This window comes from Mytilus californianus, unplaced genomic scaffold, assembly GCF_021869535.1.
Source record: "Mytilus californianus isolate M0D057914Y unplaced genomic scaffold, xbMytCali1.0.p SCAF_1, whole genome shotgun sequence".
NCBI classification, from domain to species: domain Eukaryota; kingdom Metazoa; phylum Mollusca; class Bivalvia; order Mytilida; family Mytilidae; genus Mytilus; species Mytilus californianus.
The window spans coordinates 60,321,784-60,344,313 of record NW_026262581.1 but is presented as its reverse complement, the minus strand read 5'-3'; the positions used below and the strand labels follow the sequence as shown (position 1 = coordinate 60,344,313).

General features: G+C 33.3%; 1 protein-coding gene across 2 annotated transcripts; it reads right to left on the bottom strand.

Moving 5' to 3' along the window:
* Positions 1–9,761: 9,761 nt before the first annotated feature.
* On the bottom strand, positions 9,762–21,997 carry LOC127705160 (uncharacterized). 2 transcript variants are annotated; one of them, XM_052209412.1, is made up of 3 exons: positions 21,930–21,997; positions 12,930–13,090; positions 9,762–11,081 (listed from the first exon to the last, which is right to left on the bottom strand). In XM_052209412.1, the coding sequence occupies exons 2-3, from the start codon at positions 13,078–13,080 to the stop codon at positions 10,093–10,095; spliced, it is 1,140 nt and encodes a 379-aa protein (XP_052065372.1). In that variant the 5' UTR covers positions 13,081–13,090; positions 21,930–21,997; the 3' UTR covers positions 9,762–10,092. The 2 variants fall into 2 exon arrangements, with proteins under 2 accessions (XP_052065372.1, XP_052065376.1); XM_052209416.1 differs by having other exon boundaries at positions 21,919–21,995.
* Positions 21,998–22,530: the final 533 nt, after the last annotated feature.

Below are 22,530 nucleotides of genomic sequence, written 5' to 3'. Positions count from 1 at the left end.
TAGTGCTAATGTAAATTTGTCATTAGCACTTAGTAAGTACCCTGAAAGATCTAAGATTTATTATCGACTTTCTTCTTCTGGTGAAATGTTCGTTCTGACAATCTTACACCAAGTCTTTTTATTTAAAGGCTAAGGTGTCAACAATTGATAAGTGTCATATTGCATCTCTTCGTTGAGCTTCTGATGTTTTAGAACATATGAGAATGAGAAAGTCGTTGAATATTGATTAGTGTCATAATTAGTCGGATCGATGTATGTATCCCAAGCTAAGTTTTGACGATTTTCAAAGGGTGGGTAATCACGGTAATTTTCAGATATTAATAGTTATTTTTTTTTGTTTTTAGATATTCAATGTTATTTCAAAATTTTGCCAAAGATATGACTTTTATTTTCGTTACTTTCATACTTGTGTCCCATTGCAGACTAGTGCTTGTAAATTTTCTTAAATTAACACAGGATAATAACTAGCGGACATTTTAAAAACAAGCATGCATCAATCTGTAACTTCCTTATGAAGAAAATAAAGCACATTTTTCCAAGCACAAGCTAGTGCTACTATTTTAAGGAAAGTTGCACACAGCGTGTCCCTGGAAAAATGAACCGTTGATATATATTTATGCCTTCTGTTTGGAGGTAATTTTCCGAAATTCCTAATGTGTTTTGATTATTAGCACATAACAAGTACCTGGAAACATTTTGTACATGAGTGGTACCTTTTGAGTTCTTCTGTGTTTCTGTGGGTGAAGATATTTCCGACTCCTCTCCAAGCACAGGCTAGTGCTAATGCTTGTTTACCATTTGCATATAACAAGACAATGCTCAATTTGACAATTTTGTATGGTCTTATATATATATATTTTTTTTATATATATGGTATGGCTATATAACCGTAATCGGATTTGGATTATGTAATTTGTCTTCAACATTTTTTATAGCCGTAGTCTTAGGACTAATACTCCCTTTATTTAGTAAGATTGAGCATTTTTTGTACATGCACATTTTTTTTAAAAGTGTGATCCTACACTTGAGTTTCGCATGGCATTGACACAAGGACGCAAGTTTCCAAATTTGGTTTTTCCTGATCGGCCACGAAACAGTATTTTGTAAACTTAAGTTTGTAGTTGAGTTATTTTTCTTAGATGCTAAGGTACATAAGTATAGAGAAGACCCCTCGATTTTATGTGTGTTTTAAGTCACCATAAATTTATGGTCCCAGTAGGCAAGGCATGTATTTTCATTAATTATTAATTAGAAATTAATTGTCTGGTTTTAAAATTTGATCCTTTTAATAAATAATTCTCAATTTTTTTATCTCAGATTTTATTTAACTATATAGAAATAATTTTGAACTGTCTGTTACAGAAGAAAGTTTATTCAAGACTTTTTTTTGTATAAACTTCATGTGATATCTGTTTAAACTTCATCATTAAGGAATATTTAATTTCATTGTATGGTTTATCATAATTTTCCAAATCTTCAGCATTTAATCCGGTCTCTTTAAATATATTTAGAGCAAATGTATACCAACTATCAGCCTAGTTCCTTGAAAAGGCACACAAGAACTCATACTGGTGACAAACCTTATAAATGTGGTGTATGTGGACAAGAATTTACTCGGAATCCTAACTTGCAGAGTCATTTGAGGACCCTCTCTCATGGTGATAGGACACCTTTAAAAAAAGATAAAATTTAATGTATGATGAATCATAATTGATGTAAAGATTTAAGTCTGTATGAACACTTACAGGTACACATGAGAACACTCACTGGAGATAAATTCTTTACATAAGTAAATGTGTCAGTGATTAAAAAAAGAAAACAATAGGTATTTAGTGTTAAAACTGTAGTACATGCATGTGTTTGAAATGATGTCTCGAACTTATAAGTATTTATACTTTAATAGAAAAGATAGGACTGAAAGACTTTACATCTGACAGGAAGATGGGCAAGATTTCATGATAGCGAAATGCTTTGAAATTAAAATGTATCGCCAAAACATCAAAACCAATTTATCTCTAGAAATATTTCAATGTTTCATATTTACATATAAATGCATATTATTTTATTGAGAGAGGATTTATTTTATTCTGTTATGTCTGTGGTGTCAAACAATTAAAAGTTAGGTCATGTTCACAATCACTTTTGAGAAATATAGTCATAGTACTTAATACAAAATGATACACTTTTAGTACAGTTGATTTCAGTTTGATTCAAGGAATATTTATCAGTATCTTGCATCTGTTTTAATGGCCCTTTTATAGCTGTTTGGGCCAATATGGTTTTTTTGTTTGTATAAATTTGATAATTTTCCCCCCTAAAAACTGAAAAATTATCATTTATGGTTTTTGCACATGTAAAAGGGACACATTAGGAGTTTGTTATAGATTAGGAAGTCCCATTTTTCTGTTGGAAATGCAAATTTCAGCTTTTATTTGTGACATATACATGTGTACATGTACTTTGAATTGTGAATTAAAGGCACATGCACTTGTCTCTGAAAAAAACTACATTATAGTATATACTTTTGTATAACACAAGGTAGCTAACGGCTACTAGTAACTCGTATATTAAAGAAATGTCACCTGGTCGAGAAGCTGTTATATTTCGATTTTCCAGTTGTCTATCCTTCTGAATCTTGTTATATCGTAAATCTACATTAAATTATCTACAAGGTGGTGTATTACATGTCTATTTCTATTGGAATCATTCGTAACCGGCCTTCCAAGTATGTCAAATGTAATTATTTCGTCTTTTCACAGAACTATTTGAATTTGCAAATAATGATTGGAAATTCATAAGTTCAAGACTTATGAACTTATGCGGGAGTTTCTCGCTGCATTGAAGACCCATTGGTGGCTTTCGGCTGTTGTCTGCTCTGTGGTCGGGTTGTTGTCTCTTTGACACATTCCCCATTTCCATTCTCAATTTTATATAGTGAAATACACAAGATCTTTGATGTTAGAACCTCACAATTACATCATATAATGCGCCTTTTTCATAAAAAAAACCATTAAAGAACTGATGAATTTATGCAGTTTCCATCAATATTTCTTTTTTTGGAAACATCATGTGCAGCCAAGAAACAACACAATAAATTTAGAGAAGCTTTATTGTTATAGCTATTGTCTCATTGGCACTCATACCCCATCTTCATATTTATAATGTTTAATTACTTTTTATATGCCATTATTGGCCCTACTTCTTTTTCTATCATTCTGAAAACTATTATACATAGAGAGAAACTTTAAATGCCATAAATGATCCGCAAGACAAGACCACATGGACTTGTCTCTGGGGAAAAATACCTATATACTTAAATATAACACAAGGTACCTACTAACCCGTATATTTGGGAAATGTCGCCTGGTCGCGAACTTCCGTTTATATTTCGATTCTGCGGTTTTCTATCCCCCTGAAATTTGTTTATATGTCGTAAATCTACATTAATTTATCGACAAAATGGTGTATAACACGTCTATTTCTATTGTCGGAATCATATGAAACAGGCCTTCCAGTTATGTCAACCGTAATTATTTCGTCTTCTCACAGACAAATAGAAAAAATGGAAATGTTATTCTCGCAGTGAATGATTAATTATAATTGTCACTATGGGGGTTGTGGCCCCAACTGTTTAGGAATTAGAGGCCGAAAACAAGCATTTTTCTTGTTTCAGGACAGTTATTTGTGTACAAGTGTATGGATCTCTATGAAAGGAACAATTGGGATTGATTTTTGGGGTTATGGCCCAAACCGTTTAGGGATTAGGGGCCAAAAAAAACCAAGGATTTTCTGGTTTCCGGACAATAACTTGAGTATAAGTCTATGGATCTCTATAAAATTGGACTACAAGGTTTCATACCAAATAAACTGTTGACACACAGTGACAGATATGTCTCGCCTGTCGTCATAAAATTAAAAAAAAGACAACCTGATGGACAGCAACATTGCTTATTAATTCAGTTCCTGGACCATGATCGAGTGGGCAGGGCCTGAAAATGGTCGACAAACTGAAATGTACAGACAATGTAATGTAACTTTATAGAAAATATCGTTGTTTATTGTAAGTAGTTCCTTTCAATCTAACTTAAGCAGAAAACTTAACATTGAAAATTGCTAATTAATTAAGAGTCACTGGACCATGACATAGTGGGTAGGGCATACACATAGTCGTCAAACTGACATGCACTGACAGTAATGCAATTTTATAGAAAATATTATTGATTTATCACAAGTTGTTCCTATCAAACTGACTAAGCAGAAAACTTAACATTGAAAATTGCTTATTAATTGAAAGTGGCTGGACCATGACCTAGGGGACAGGACCTCAAAATAGTCGTCAAACTGATATGTACTGATAGTAATGCAACTTTATATTAAATATCAATGATTTATCACCAGTAGTTCCTATCAAACTAACTTAAGCTGAAAACTTAACAATTGTTAATCCCTATGTCTCGCTTTCTGCGACTTTCTTCGCAGACCAGACAAAAAGGAAGGTTTGGATTGATTTTGGGGGTTATGGCCGTTTAGGATAAAAGGGCCAAAAACAATCCTTTTCTTTGTATACGTTGCTATTTGTAGAGCCTTCGACTTTTGTCGAAAAAGCGAGACATAGCGATCCTACATTCCGTCGTCGGCGTCGTCGTCGTCGGCGGCGTCCACAAATATTCACTGTGTGATTAAAGTTTTTGAAATTTTAATAACTTTCTTAACTATCCTTGATTTCTACCAAACTTGGACAGAAGCTTGTTTATGATCATAAGATAATATTCAAAAGTAAATTTTGTAAAAAAAAAATCCATTTTATCCGTATTTTACTTATAAATGGACTTAGTTTTTCTGCCAGGAAACATTACATTCACTCTGTGGTTAAAGTTTTTGAAATTTTAATAACTTTCTTAAACTGTCCTGGATTTCTACCAAACTTGGAAAAGAGCTTGTTTATGATCATAAGATAGTATCCAGGAGTAAACTTTGTAAAAAAAAAAAATCCATTTTTTCCGTATTTTACTTATAAATGGACTTAGTTTTTCTGCCAGTTAACATTACATTCACTCTGTGGTTAAAGTTTTTAAAATTTTAACAACTTTCTTAAACTATCCTGGATTTGTACCAAACTTGGACAGAAGCTTGTTTATGATTAAAAGCTAGTATCTAGAAGGAAATTTTGTTAAAATTTTGTTTCATTTTTTCCGTATTTTACTTATAAATGGACTTAGTTTTTCTTCCAGTTAACATTACATACAGTCTGCAGTTTAAGTTTTTAAAACATTTATTAGATTCATAAACTATCCTGGATTTTTACCAAACTTGGACAGAAGCTACTTACAATCAAAAGATAGTATAGAGAGGGATATTTTTATTAATTTTTTTCCTCATTTTTGTTGAGCCTGCGATTAACAGCAAAAGTAGGCGAGACACTAGGTTCCGCGGAACCCTTACGAATTACAATAGAGTTTAATTCAAAGTCTTGAATTCTTGGGGTTTTTAATATGCTAAATCTTACGTATATGTACCGTGTATTTAAATTGGATTTTGGTCCTTGTTTTCAAAATGGTCCACATTGAGGTCCAAAGGGTTCGAAATTAAACTTTGATTTTATCAAAAATTGAATTACAGGGGTTCTTTGATATGCCGAATCTAACCTTGTATTTAGATTTAAATGTTGGGCACCGTTTTCAAATTGTTTACATTAAGGCAGAGACATATATACACATGTGTATATATGTCTCTGATTAAGGTCAAAAGGGCCCAAAATTAAACTTTGTTTGATTTCAACAAAAAATGAATTCTTGGAGTTCTTTGATATGCTGAATCCAACCGTTAATTAGATTTTGATTTTGGGCCTGTTTTTTTTTCAAATTGGTTCACAGGGATCAAAATTAAACTTTTAACATTGATTTTAACAAAAAATGAATTCTTTGGGTATTCAAACATGCTTGATCTAAACATGAATTTAGATTTTTGATTTTGGGCCCAGTTTTCAAGTTGGTTGTTGAAAAGGGTTCAAAAATTGAGTTCTTGGAGTTTTTTGATATGTTGAATCTTACCATGCATTTAGATTTTGGATATTGTACAATAATAGGTAAATGTCCAATTTCAAATTTTTAAGTTCTTAGACGACATTCATTCTGTGTAAGAAACCTATGATGTGTTCAAATATTTAATCACAATCCAAATGCATAGCTGTCTGAAGCTTGAATGTTGTGTCCATACTTGCCTCAACTGTTCAGGGTTCAACCTCTGCGGTCATATCAAGCTGGGTCCTACGGAGCATTTTATTTCCTCTTGGTAAGGGAATTCTAAACCATTTTTCGTCACGTTTGTGACATGTCAACTACATCTTTACTTTAAACATATTTTATTTTAAAAAATCATGTATATGACATACGGTACACCTATAAATACAGTGATACATTAATACTAAGGGATTCGGAAAGAAGGTTTCCCTTATATTAATCCGTCTCCCTGTCAAAAAGATAAAGGGAAATAACTGCAAATAAAAAAGTTGATTTTTTTCCGTCAGATCTTTCCTATACATATGTACCGGCGGCGGTGTGTGTTTCCAGGACTTTGTCAAGACTGTCTCACCCAATTACGATCCAAACCATGCATGAAAGACGCTATGTGCCAAATCGCTTTGAATCTACTAAAAAGTGTTGCACTTATTTAAACACGAGTAGATTTTCCTCTTGACTGAGGTTATTGCGGCCAAATAGGAGTGTTTTTATATTGTATGGGAACGGAATTGTTTCTATCGTACGTTTTCGGACAAGGGAGTTATTATTACACACGAGAAGAAAATGCTTACTGCTCACGATTCTACCGCAAGTACAGTTTTTACTTTCTAAAAGATTTCTCTTATCAAAATAAATGTTCGTTTAGATTACTACAATCCATCCGAAGTCTGGCATGAAGTATTTGTCCTTTCCTGTGTCCATAAAAATAATAATTTGGTATTTTACTTACATTTTGAGTAAGGTGACGTTTAAGTGTAAACTTTGATGGACTTAATCTGATGTCGTCCGTAATAGCATTCCAGGATGGAATAACTGAAGGAAGAAAAGATTTCTGTTCTACACTTTATATGTTGCGTGTCATTCGTTCGTCTTGTGTCATAGTTATGAATATTAAACAATTGTTGAGGGATAATATCGCTTAAATAATCAGGGGTCTTATTGTGAAACATTTCATGAAATTTTAGAATTTTGTGTTTTTTACGTCTTTTTGATAGTAACTCCCATCCTGTTTCGTCGTATAATTTATTTATGGATGATAACTAAAGTATCACCAGTAACTATCCTAGCCGCTTCAAGTTGCATATTTTCAAGTTTATCACTTAAATAGTCTGGAATATTAACCCAAATAATATCTGAATATTCAAATAAAGGTCGGATAAAACTTAAATATATAGTTTGTAAATACTTTCTTTTCAATTTGAATTTTAAAGCACGAAATAAATTTAATCTGAGTGTTATCTTTTCAATTATTTTATTGACATGAGAATGCCACGAACCATCCTCATGAAAAATTAAACCAAGGTGATTATGGCTTTCTACTTCTGAAATTATATTATCATTCATATAAAGAGGTGGATGATGAGGTTTTACTGATTTCTTGGAAATTGTCATAGCTTCAGTCTTTTTTGCATTAAAGTTTACTAGCCATTGGACTGACCAATTGTTGATAGTCTCTATATCTGAATCAAGTTTGCTCGCTGCTGCATATTCATCTTCAACTACTATGAAAAGGGAAGTATCGTCAGCATATAGTTTTATATTACAGTCTATGTCGCTTACAATGTCATTTATATATACTCAGGATACATACTGGAAAGCACAATTTCCTTGTGTTTAACTATTCATGGACATGTAGTCACACATCAGACTAAGACTCAATATGATAAAAAAGAAAGAAATGACTCAACTACATCTAACACGCCCAAGCCTCTTCGCAAAGTTCTGAAGGACAAGACAAATGTGAACCCATGAATTACTTTTTATTTGGTGATAACTCCATTATAGTTATAAACATGTTACTTGTTCAATTACTCTGAATTCTCGCCTGAAACTTGAACAAATGTAAACTGATTTTTTATTTCCTATTGTTAGATGGTGACATTCCCTTGGCACCATCTTATGGTGTTTATATATCTCAACTTGTTCGATTCACTCGTGTTTGTAACAACGTATTTGATTTTGACGAAAGAAATCTCTGTATTACTGAAAAATTATTACACTAGAGTTTTCAATATCACAAACTTGTCAAAACATTTACTAAATTTTATCATCGGTACAAGGACATCATTCGTAACTATAAATCAATGTGCAGACATCTTGTATGTTCTGCTATTTCACAATATTCTAATAGTTGTTAATTTCTATGCCATTTGGTCTCTTGTGGAGAGTTGTCACATTGGCAATCATACCACATCTTATTTTTAAAGTTATACAAAATATTCAGTCAATGAACGATGACTAAAGGTACAGGGCCAAACAATCTCCATGGAAATTAGATGTGTCAATGCTTATACAACTGCATACCAATATCATTGACTTATCACAAGTGGCTCCCCTTAAACTGACCTAATCACAAACTAATACATGTAAACATAGCGAAAGTTTCAAATTCAATAGACCGTGACTGAGGGGGTGGGGCGAAATAATCTCCATGGAAATGAGATGAGCCAATGCTAATACAACTACAAGCCATATATCATTGACTTACCACTAGCGGTTCCCCTGAATGACTTAATTACAAAATACTACATGTAAACTAAGCAAAAGTTTCAGTGAATAGACCATATATCATTGACTTACCACTAGCGGTTCCCCTGAATGACCTAATCACAAACTAAAACATGTAAACTAAACAAAAGTTTCAAAGTCAATAGACCATGACTGAGGGGACGGGGTAAATAATCACTATGATAAAGAGATGTGCCAATGCTACATGTAATACAACTGCATACCAAATATCATCAACCTACCACTAGTGGTTACTCATGAACTGACCTAATCACAAACTAATACATTGTTGATGCTGTTGGAAACAGCATACCTAGGTCTTGCTTTTTGACTCCTTCAAGGCGGGTCAAAAATTATGGTTTTGACAAACACAGTTTGCTTTAATTTAAATGTACTGAATATATTGATTTCACAAAGGAATTATGAAATTAGCATTCTTTTCAAAAAATAAATTTAGGTTGAAATTTACAATGAACTGTTAGCAGAGATATGTCTCGCCTATTTGGTATTTTGATAGTAAATGCAAATATTGAAATTAAAAGAGCAATACTTTAACATGAAAGTTATGCAAAATATTCACAGTCAATGAACCATGACTGAAGGTTCAGGGCCAAACAATTTCCATGGAAATTAGATGTGCAAATGCTAATACATATATATATGCATATCAAATATCATTGACCAACCACTAGTGGCCTGGTTCCCCAATAACTGACCTAATCAAACTAGTACATGTAAACTAAGCAAAAGTTTCAAAGTCTATAGACCACGACTGAGGGGCAGGGCCAAACAATCTCCATGGAATTGAGATGTCCTAATGCTTATACAGCCGATGCTGAAAACAGCATACCTATGTCTTGCTTTTTGACTCTGTCAAGGGGAGACAAAAAGAGCAAGTCAACGATTGAAATTTGTCAGTTTCTATCATTATATAGCGGTATTTCAATTCATCATTGTTCACAAGTATGAATTTGAACAAATACAAGGGTATGACTAGAAATAAAATATTTACAAAAATGTACATACTGTATTGTATTTATTATCTCATTTAGGTTATCATTGTTGCAATAAGTTACCTTTTGCCACATATAAATATATGTCATGTATGTTTAACCTGTTAATGTTATGTAATGTCATGAATATATATATACATGTATATATGAAAAATTAATTGTATTTTAAAAGCTGCTTCTTATCAACCTATAAGTACTTTTATTGATAGTTTCCACCTTCATAGTAAAGAACTGGTAATAAAGCTAGCTTGAAAAAACTTAAGTGAATTAAATGAATATTTGACAATACTAAATAAAGTAATGCATGCATTAAAGTCCTAGTCATTCCTCATTCATTGTCTTGGTCTTTTTGGTAATGGCTGATCAGATATCTGCTGGTCCTGTTGTTGTCTCTTAGTGTTTTCAGCAAGTGGAGCTATTGCTTGTGATCCAGCTACATGAATGTTTACCATTGATTGGTTAAACTGTTTGACATTAGGATTAGGATTGCATTTGGTCTCTAGTTCATGTGTGTACTGCTTGTACTGTTTCAGTTTTTGCAGTTTCTCTACTTCTGTCATGCGTACTTCCCCTTTCTTTGACCTGAGCCAATTAACTTGCGATACAGGAGGTTTGTGGGTTTCTCTTTCCAGAGTCTTTTTCAAAGTGCGTCTATACACAGCACAGTCTTTGCATCTAAGAATGTCTGTTAGCAGCAAACACTTTGTGGATCTGATGGTGCCATGGTATGTAATGTGTCCAGTTGTTGCACTGTAATCATCTTCTCTAAATGCCACATAATTGCTCCCATTAACCTTTGAGCGTCTACCAATAGGGAAAAAATCTTGAAACTCTGGGTCAAAGTTTCCAGCACATACTCTGTACTTTTTAAGCCAATCTAACAAAGTCCAAAGACTTTTCTTTGTAAGACATATCAAGGGTAAATCATTCCAAATTTTATGATTTCTATCTAGCTTCAGTCCATGAACATGAATTTCAGCTCTCAGATCTGGCATTATTGTCACACTCATTTTTACCTTTGGATTATCTGAGTCATAGCACTGGATATATCTAATGTATCTAGAAGTAGACATGTACATAAATTCTGGATGTTTACTGTTGTCAAGTTGTGTCTTCAATCTAGAGTAAATTACCCCACTGACAAGATTTCGAGTAAAGTCTTCCAAATTAACAGTATGGTGATATTTGTATGGTTTGTCCAAAATCACATAAAACTCATGACCAAAAATCCCATCGCTATCTGCTACTTCATCACTTTCCCACCTCTGTTTGCATTCAGTATCATTTTGAATATCTAACCAGGGAAGTCTCCAGAAAGGTTCTGTAATGAAAAATAAAGTACAATGGCACATCCAAAGGTACATGTACAAAGTCTATATTAAAAACATATAAATAATTGGACATATGCTGATCGTTGAGATGCATCCTCCTTCTTTGAAGAACACATAGAAGAAAAATGCTGAACAAAATTTACAGAAAATGTACTTTTTGATATACATGAAACTTACAGTTGTTAACATTTGTTGTTGGGTAGCTGTCTCATTGATATACTAAACATCTCTTATTCACATGTATACATTCGGGACGACATCAAAAGTTTAATAAAGGCAAAATACCAGAAAAAAAAGAAAGCTAAAACTTGCATGATTTTATGTCCATAAATGGCACTTAAGAATTTTTAAGCAAAATGAAATACAGAATTTGGACAAGTGTATTTCATATTTTGACAAGTAACAATTGGTAATATATCTTGCGTACTTGGCCAAAAGTCAAATTGATAAATAAGTTAATGTCTATCTATCAGTATAGTATAGTTTTGAAAGACTTTAATTAAGGTTTTTTGTCATAAAATTTGGCTATATTTATTTTTTTTTTTTTGTACATAAATGATCATCATTTAAATTGAGAATGGAAATGGGGAATGTGTCAAGGAGACAACAATCCGACCAAAGAGCAGAAAACAGCCCAAGGCTACCAATGTGTCTTCAAAACAGCGAGAAAATTCCGCACCCGGAGGTGGGCTTCAGCTGGCCCCTTAACAAAAATGTGTACTAGCTCAGTGAAAATGGACGTCACACTAAATTCCAACACATATAAATGAACTAAAATTAAAAAAACATACAAGACTAACAAAGGGAAGAGGCTCTAGACTTGGGACAGGCGCAAAAATTCTGCTGGGTTAAACATGTTTCGTGAGATCTCAACCCTCCCTTTTTAATTGACCTCTAGCCAATGTAGAATAAACAAACACACAGCAATACCCACACTAAAACTCAGTTTAAAAGAAGTCCCAGTCCGATGTCAGAATAGGTAATAGAAGAAATTAAGCAAAATGACAAAGATACTTAAATTAACAAAGGACTACTAGAATTACTGACATGCCAGCTCCAGACCTTAGTTAAACTGATCGAAAGAATATATGTCTTCATCATATGAAAATGAAGCACAATCCCTCCTGTTAGGGGTTTAGTATCATACCATCATAAAATATATGAGAAGAACATAACCCGTATCATTAAATCATTAAATTGTACATTTTCATTTAAGCAATATGAATTTTCGAGTATTGCAAATGGTACAAAATGTTTCAATTTATATACATTTTTAAATCGTTAACAAAGCTTTTTAATAGACAGCAAGCTCTGATTAAATTTTCTATTTCAACACATGTTCAATGAGTCTTTACGAAAACTAGTAAATTACTTTTTCCTTATGTCATATGAATAAAGATATGTCTACAGATTTGTCATTTTTTGACTGGAACATCTTTGAAGACTGCACACATTACAATGACCTCCAGATTTATGTAATTTGCCACTGGACATACAAAAAAAATTGTCCATTTTTTTTTTATCCTTAACATTTATTTCAATCTTATTAAAATAAGTTCACATCACTTGCTCCTCGATTTTTTATATGTTGCCGTGTACACACAGCGACATATAAAAAATCGAGGAGCAAGTGATGTGAACTTATTTTAATAAGATTGCATTTATTTAAAATATTAAATATATATATACTGCATAATGCAAGGCGGTGTTGCCGTAGAAGTTAAAAGTACAGGATCCAGCCCTTGTAGGGGAGGAAGTACATGTATGTAAGAATCAGATCTACTACTGTATACATTGTTAGGTTGATTTTCTAGGCACTTTACGAAAAATGTACATACCATCATTCTCTCTTATATATATGCATTTTCTGGCATAGATGATGATGTCACCTGGAACTTTGACATCTGAAGAACTGGTGTTTGACTTAGAACTGTTAGTGTTATGTTTTTTCCTTTGTCTTCCTATAGATGCACGTTTCTTTTTAGGCATGTCTGAAGTGCTGTAAATAAATTACTTTTTTATTTATAACCCTAATTAGATCTTTTACATGTACATCTTTATAAATATTTGTTTAGACTTAAAATCATTAAACTGCTATATATAATAGGACATTACAAATAAAATTACAGATTAAATTCAGCTTAGAACTCAACTGTACATGTACATATATCTCGAAACACCTATTCAGATCAGTGATTAAGGTAGCGCTCGTCAGTTTCGTCATTTACGAAAACGTTTTCGAAATGTCGAAAGTATTTCAAATCAATTTCGTCACTTAAATTTGGAAAGTAACAAAAAAAATTTCGCATGAAAATACTATTATAATTCTACCTGTCTTCATGTTTCTGACAAGCTTAGGGGACGACCATTTGATATTCTGGGGGGGGGGGGGGGGGGGGGGGGGAGGGGGGGGGAGGCAGGAGGATTTTGAAAATAAATAACTCAGCCTTCATAGCCACAAAAATAAATGGTTTGTTCTGTGGTAGTTTGAAAATAAATTACCTGACTTGCAATGTATTGAAAATAAATAACTCAGCAGGTCTAATCGAAAGTATGAGATGGCACCAGATTCTTCATAAATTCATCTTTTTTCCAAAAAAAAAATCGGGAAACACTTCCCATATCTTTTAATAATAAAAGTATAAATATTATTTAAATATACTTGAAATGTCAGAAAATTGGTTTCATTTAACTTGAGGTTAATTGTCTCAGGAACACTTACCTCACTTTTATTAAATCAGGGCCGTAACTACATTGAGACAAATGCCTCATGTAGGAAATTTCAAAACCAAACGATTGTCTCCATATCAAATTGTGTTCACCGTGAGTGCCTTGCAAGAAGCAAGTTCTGTTCTCCCTCAGACGTAGCCCCTGATTTTTCGGGATCAATGTTTCTTATTTATTTGTCTTTTGTTCATTGATTGCCCTTCTGTATTCTGTTAGTGTTGCATTCATTTTGTAATTTAGTAATTTTATTATTAACTTGATCATGAGTTTAAAAAAACACAGCAGCCACAGACTTAACTATGTGAATTACATTTTTGCTTTATCATGCATATTTGTCTTTTGATGTTGTCCCTAGAAACTTAAGTCTTACACTGAATCTATAACATGATTTTGCTTTGAGACCAAAATATTGTCAAAAAATTATCAAAACAGAACTTGCATTTTCAGTTTAAGAAAGGGTCTGGGGAACACCCAAAAAGCATGATTTTGCATCATTTCTTCTATAGCTTCTTGGGCCTTCAGCGGTTCAAAAACCCTTCAAAAAAATGTTTGCCTCGCTCCGCTCGCCGAAACATGTTTGCCAATACTTTTAAAAGAGCCTTAGTTACAACCAAACTTTAATACTGTGTATGTATGCAATACATGTATATGCATTGGGGAATACAGAAGATTCATTTCTGCAGAGGATAATAATTAATTCTGATTAAATGGTACATAATGACTTGACTATACATGTATTATTTATAATAAACAAATAATTTAAAAATTGTATGTTTTCGAATATTATAAATATAGTTGTGAAAATAAATAATCAGTCCCTTGCTTTAATGAAAATGAAAAATCTTGCTTCAATAGTGCAGAAAATAGATAATCTGTCCTCTTAGTTTACAAAAATAAATAACCGATTCAAAACAAATCCTCCTGCCCCCCCCCCCCCCCCCCCCCCCCCCAGAATATCAACAGATGTTATAAGTTGTGATTACAGGTAATCCGCTTATCGCCTTCATGTTTCACTATTCTGTTAATAAGTATACCTCATAAGTGACCATCATAACTATTTTCCAAGTTAAATAGGTCAGTCAGCATTTCAATTTCAATATTTCTCAAACGCAAGGTTGTCAAAAAAGCGGTCAATACTATTGACCATGCTGGCGGTAAATACCGGTAATTACTGGCAAATACTGGTCGATTGAAATTTTGAGTGGACATTACTACAAAAACCACTCTCTACCTGGTCAACTACTTTGAATTTTAAATTTGATGGTTAGTTTCAGTAAACAGTGACATCAAAAGCACTATTTTGTGTCCGAGTAGGGCTACTTTTACATACGTTCTAAATTGGAGGGAGTGAATTGGTGGTCTGACACCTAAATATGATAGTTTTTGACAATTTGCAGACCAACCGCACAAATCAGAAAACATAATAGACAGCTAGGCTTGTCGACAACCATGCCGTGTATTAGCTGTCAAATATGCAAAATCTGATCACATGGACGCAAAAATTAAATGATCGACATAGATTCCAGATAATTACGATTCAATGAACCTTTTTGAAGAACATCATGGTCATGATGGTGGACCTATATAGACGAATGATATACATAATTGTGCCCAGGACGCAACATGCCTTTGAGCAGTTTACTAAATGATGGCAGCGAGCCATGGTGGCAGACAATGTGTAATGAGAAAGAGAAGTAGGATTTTGTATTCTTGTCTTTCATTTTTCCTAATGTGCTTTGTCTATATGCCTTTTTGTGTTTCTTTGATACATATGGCGTTGCTCTGTAATATACATCCCGTCATTGTGTTATTGTTCTATGATAATTATTGTATTCTTGTCTTTCAATTTTGCTAATGTGCTTTGTCTATATGCCTTTTTGTGTTTCTTTGATACATATTACGTGGCTCTGTACTTACACATCCCATCATTGTGTTATTGTGCTATTGTAAATTTTTGTATTCTTGTCGTTCATTATCGCTAATGTGCTTTGTCTCTATGCCTTTTTGTGCTTCTTTGTTACATATTTGTTTGTTTTTATAGTGATTAAGATTACAACACAATGTTGACTGCTGTACCCCTATTTTTGACATTTTTACCTATTATGTCTGTTTGTTTTGTTCACACATAGTTGTCAGTTATAATGGAATTTGATGTGACTGTCATACAAGTGAGAGGTTTAGCTAGCTATAAAACCAGGTTTAATCCACCATTTTCTACATAAGAAAATGTCTGTACCAAGTCAGGAATATGACAGTTGTTATCCATGCATTCTTTTGATGTGTTTGAGCTTTTGATTTTGCCATTTGATTAGGGAGCTACCATTTGATTTTTATGGGGGGGGGGGCTAGGATGCAAAATTTTGTCCTGCATTTTTTTTAGTTGTAATCTCTGTCCTGCCTTTTTATTTTTGGTCCTACCTTTTTTTTTTAAAGTTTATCCTGACTTTTTTTTTGCAAGTGTCTCATCCTGCCTTTTTTTTTTACTCAAAACTCCTGTCCTGCCTATTTTTTCAAATTTCAGCCTAGACCCCCCCTTACCTGCAATTTATTTGACCAGTATATTAAGACAAAGATTTTAATTTGCATACCAAATATCATTGACTTAACATTAGCAGTTAACTTTAACTGATCTAATCACAAACTAATACATGTAAACTAAGCAAAAGTTTCAAAGTCAATAGACCATGACTGAGGGTGCGGGCCAAATATTCTCCATGGAAATGAGATGTGCCTATGCTTATACCACTGAATACCAATTAACATTGGCCTACCACTAATGGTTCCCCCTTGAACACTTATAGAAATCAAAAGGCTGATTATTGTAATATAAACAAATCTGTATTATTATCTGAATAATTACTAATTAATTAGTGATGTATATAAACATATGCTCAAACTTAGTAAACATTTTTAGTAATAAACAAAAAATGTTTAAAAGTAATTTTCCTTACATACACTGACATAGATTTGTTAATTCTTAATATTAGTTATATTTATTTAAAAAAAAAATGAATTCTTCATTCGACTTTAGTGACTATTGCATTTGTGATTAATCACTGAATCCTCTTTAAAATTCAGACCAGTATTTCATATTACCCAGTATTACCCGGTAAAACCCAGTAAAACCCGGGTTTTCCCAGTATTTCCCACTGGACTGGGCAATACTCATAAAACCCGGGTTTTTGCCAACCCTGTGTCAACATGATAGAAAAAAAATAAAATGTTTTACCTATACCGACCCTACCTAATTTTTTTAGAGGTGAAAATTATAGGAAACACACAATTTATTGATTTTGGCATTATTGCAGCCATGTTGAATAGGGGGTACATGTTTTTGGAATGAGGGAAATAGTAAGAAAGTATGGAGAAGTTATGCATGTTTCCAAGCAACTGTTGAATGATGTTTACCTGTATTTCCCAAAGCATTTTCACTTCCATTATGAAAATCGGGAAGACACACACATCCATGCATAAACAACACCATAAGAAAGAAAATAAATAAAAAACAAAAAGCCCACAAAAAGGCCAGGAAATGAAAAAAGAAAAGAGACATGGATAGATATGAGACTCAAACAAAAGGCACAGTGGGAAGTCAGGCAAGCCAACAAAAAATATATGGAAGAAGAAAGCACCAATTATAAATACAACTTGAACAAATTTTGGTCATATATCAAGAGCAACGGTCAAGAATGGACAGGAGTAGCACCATTAAAGAACAGATTGGGATTCCTACAAAGCGATAATAAGAGCAAAGCTGAGATACTCAATGAACAATTCCAGTCAGTTTCTATACAAAGGAAAACCTAAATAACTTTTCTAACAAAGTAAAAAGTCCATATATTCCACCATGGATGATATCAAAATCAGCACCAACATTGACCAAGGGAGTACACAAACTACTAAAAAACCTAAAACCACGCAAAGCTACTAGTCAAGACTTAATTCCATCCTTTATACTAAAAACAGCAGCAGACCAATTAACTCGCTCCTTTTCTTTACAGAACTGTACCAAACATCACTCAACACTAATACTGCAATAGTCCCACGAGATTGGAGAGATGCTAACGTGGTACCCCAAGTCCTATTCAAGATTAGAAAGATGAAAGACATTTAGCTTCAAACTACAGACCTGTGTCACTTATCTCCATCACATGCAAGGTCTAACTCTGGGAACACATAATCCACAGCAGTATAATGGATCATTTTGACAAACATAACACCCTAACTAATGCACAGCATGGATTCTGCAAAAAACGATCATTCGAATCACAATTCATCATAACCATGAATGACATTGCAAAAAACTGGAAAAGGATCAAGTCGACATCGTCCTTCTTGACTTTGCAAAGGCATTCAACAAAGTACCACACCATCGCCTATTATACAAACTCGAATATTATGGAGTCAACCCTAAAGCTACAAAATGGGATTCGTTCTTTCCTCAAAAACAGAATGCAGAGTGTAATATTAGAAGGAGCTGTCTCCTCTCAAGTCCAGGTACTATCTGGCGTTCCCCAGGGCACAGTTCTTGGACCACTATTGTTTCTGACCTACATAAATGAAATGCCAGAAGCATCAACGTCATCTGAAACCAAACTATTTGCAGATGATAGCCTTCTCTTTAGAACGATCAACAACCAGGCAGACGGTGACCTTTTGCAAAAAGACCTAACATCATTAGAAGATTGGGAGAATAAATGGCAAATGAGCTTCAACGTCAAAATATACATAATAATAAGAATATCACAGAAGAACAAAGAAATATATAGATACCTCATACAAACTTCATGGACAATTTTGATGCCAGCAAATACCTAGGCGTAACCATCAGCAACAACCTATCCTGGGATAGACACATTGACAACATTGTAGGCAAAGGAAATAAAACATTCAGGGATTTATCCAACGACAGTATTTTTGAGTTATTGTCCGAAAACTGGAAAATCCCCCCTTTTTTAACAAATAAAACCCCACAACTCAGAAATGTAAAATGTAAAATTTATAAAATTCTAAACAGAGCTAGCTTACATCAATAGATATAAACAATTCACCAAAGTTTCATAAGAACTGCTGAAAGCATTTTTGATTTTTTGTCTGAAAACTGGAAAATCCCCCTTTTTTTATGAATAAAACCCTGTAACTCGGAAACGTAAAATCTAAAATATATAAAAATTGAAAGGGAGCTCATGTCAATAGATATAAACAATTCACCACAATTTCTTGCAAGTTGGTGAAAGCATTCTCGGGTTATTGTCCGAAAACTGGAAAATCACCCTTTTTTAATGAATAAAACCGCATAACTCGAAAACGTAAAATCTAAAATTTATAAAAAACTAAAGGGAGCTCACGTCAATAGATATAAACAATTCACCAAAGTTTTATGCAAATTGGTCAAAGTGTTTTTGAGTTAATGTCCGACATGTTGACGACGGACGGACAGAGGTATACCATAATAGGTCCTGTAAACGGGCGTATAAAAAAGGGCAGCTAGATTTGTCCATAACACCTACACAGATCGAAAACCTGGCTGTGTAATAAACAAGGTAAAACAATTAAAGTGGGAAAGCCTAGAGGAATGTAGGAAAACCAACAGACTATGTATGCCATTCAAAATCCAGCATGGGCTAATAGATATAGATAGACAACAATATCTAATCCCCAACGACAGCTGGACCAGAGGTATATATATAGGCCGCTTTTATCAAGAAAGAACAAAAAGTGACACCTATGGACAGTCATTCTTCCCAAAGACCATCAGGGATTGGAATCAACTTCCATCTAAAGCCACCTTGGCCGACAAGATAGATTCGGAGCTGCTCTGAAAGGAAGTAAACAACACAGCTTGTATATAGTTTTATTTGTAAATTGGTGAATGTTTTAAATGTAAATAGCTTTTGAGAAGTCTAGGTGTGTTGCCCGACACTATGTTAAGTTTTCGCTGGACCGTACAGTCGTACACATTCATTTATAAATTCAGTTCATTACTTGGAAGAAGAGGGCCTTAAGTTTTGTATTTCTGATTGTGGAACCTATAATTGAGCATATTTTCATAAAGTAAGATGCTTAAGAATGTAAGACACCTGAGAACTGTTAATGTGCACAAAAAAAAAACTGATTTTAATAGAAATATTGCACACAGAAATAGGAGTTAAACTGTTAGGGAACAACCATTTTACTTCAAGGGGTGGGGGGGAGAGTTTATGGTTTTTTCCTGATCTCCAATTTGATGAAAAAAATATTGCGGTCAAGCAAATGACAAAAAAAAATATTCTGAATCCAGATTTTACATAGCATACACCTTAAAGTATAGTTGACAATACAACTACATTTTTTGGTATATCAGTAATGTACCAGTTTTGTTGTTTTTTAAAAAAAAAAGTTACAATACTGGTACAAAATTTTTATACCAGTATTGTGCATATGTAACACAACACAAGGTTATTTGGAAGAACAATTTATTCAAGCCGGTCTGGACCAGTGTCCATAAAGGACGGTCTCTCTCTAACAGTACAAGCAATAGTTTATATACAATTTCATTTGAATATAACAGTTTATCAAAATTTCTATTACTTTGACAATAATAGTTTTTATTTTAAAGATACACAGATGAATATCTATCAAGCTGACTTTAATTGACATGTTTTTACCAATCTGGACAATTTATAGTTGTGAATCTTGCGTATGTCCAGTTCATTAATTAATTGTTATTACAGGATTACATGTCAGCATATGGCCTACATGTGTACATGTACTTATATTTATATGTAATCTTAACCTTGAATTAAAACAATCAGTCTAAAACTTATTTGTATAATTTTCTTGATAGATATTTCCGTGTGTTATTTTATTCAATGAATTTTATTAAACATATTAAGAATATATAAATATATATATATTTTGAAGCCCATCATATTGTCACACATACTGGTATACCAGTATTGCGATCACCAACTACAGGAGATCCTTTTCCCCATAAATCATAATAGTGTTAAATTGTGAAAAAAATAATTTGATTGATAGTGTCGAAAAACTAAAAAATGTAGTGTGAAAATTTTTTTCTGACAAAAAACCATAAACCCCCTCCACTGGAAGTTAAATGGTTGCTCTCTTAGCAATTTTATAGGAACACTAAATAAATTTCTTTGTGGCTTCCTGTTGGAATGAAAAAGAGATTGATACATGTATTCCGCTTTTCACTCTAAAAATGACAATAAAAAATATGGCCAGTATACAACCTAAAACATATAAATATGAATTTACAACAGACCGAAATCACGTATATCTTTTGTAACTTTTCAATCAAAAGTTTTTAGACATTTTTATGAAGCATCTTTTTTTTCACACCATCCACTTGCTTTTTAAGGTTCATCATACCAAATGGAAAAAAAATGGCTGTATTTACACCTCAAAAACTACTCTGAGTACAGGCTAACCTGTGCAGTTGGAAAAGTTTTAAGGCCTGGCATCCACTAGATATATAAAAGTTCAATGCATTTTGTGTTTCAGAAAATTAAAATCTTTTTTGGATTTTGATGGGCTTTTTTTTCGTTCCTGCAGAAGGTGTAAAAATAAACAAACACCTCAGTGAATTGCATTTGATACTTTCCACTCAGTTACACCCTTTAACTCTGACACCTGTAGTTGTGCAGTTGTGTAAATATCTATTGTCTGTCTATTGTCCATGCCAAGCAAGGACAATCAATACAGTGCAATACAGTTGTTACCTGAGAGGGACATCTCAAAGTTGTATCCCAACTTAGTTTATTTTTACACCTTCTGCAGGAACGAAAAAAAAATATTTTATCTTTCTGAAACACAAAATGCATTTAACTTTTATATATCTAGTGGATGTCAGGCCTTAAAACTTTTCCAACTGCACAGGTTATAGTCTGTTCTCAGAGTAGTTTTTCAGGTCTAAACACAGCCATTTTTGTCCATTTGTTATAATGAACCTTAAAATCAACCTGAACAAGTAATTTTTTACATTGTAGGCGGGGTTTGGTGATAATACTAACAACTGACAATTATCGAGATATATCTTTTCTCATAAAAATACTCATATCTACATAAAGAATTATCTTTTCAATAAAGTATACATACAATTAACTTACAAGAATCAATGCACGCTGACATTTGTCAACAATATGGCGAATCGGCAAATCACGCGCAGGTAAAGTCTCGTTCTAACGTCCGTGATGTTGAGTTCACTGATTGGTGTAACGGCTGCCGTGAGTATACTAGTCCCAGGTTATGGAAATAAATTAAAACGAAATAATAAAAGAACAAACAAGTAAACATGTTTAACGCAATAAGAAAATCGATTTCAAAACGTTTTAACAGAAAATTGCACGCGGGACATTTAGAATATCAAAAATTATATATACAATCTTTCAATACTACTAAACTTCATGTATACATGCAGTGGCGGATCCAGAACTTTTCATAAGGGGAGGGGGGCTCCAGTCATGCTTCAGTGATTCCCTATAAAATCAACCAAATTTTTCCCACAAAAGGGGCCCCCCTTGGATCCACTAATGACATGCAATGACATGGTGGTGAAAATTTATATAAAATTTGAAACATTCAATATAGACATGGATCGCCATGTAACCATCCGATCCAGGTTACGCATACGTCTAATTTTCAGTGATGGAACCTTAGTTTGCTCGTACTAGTAATTCATCATACGAACTAACATATGAATAAGAAGAT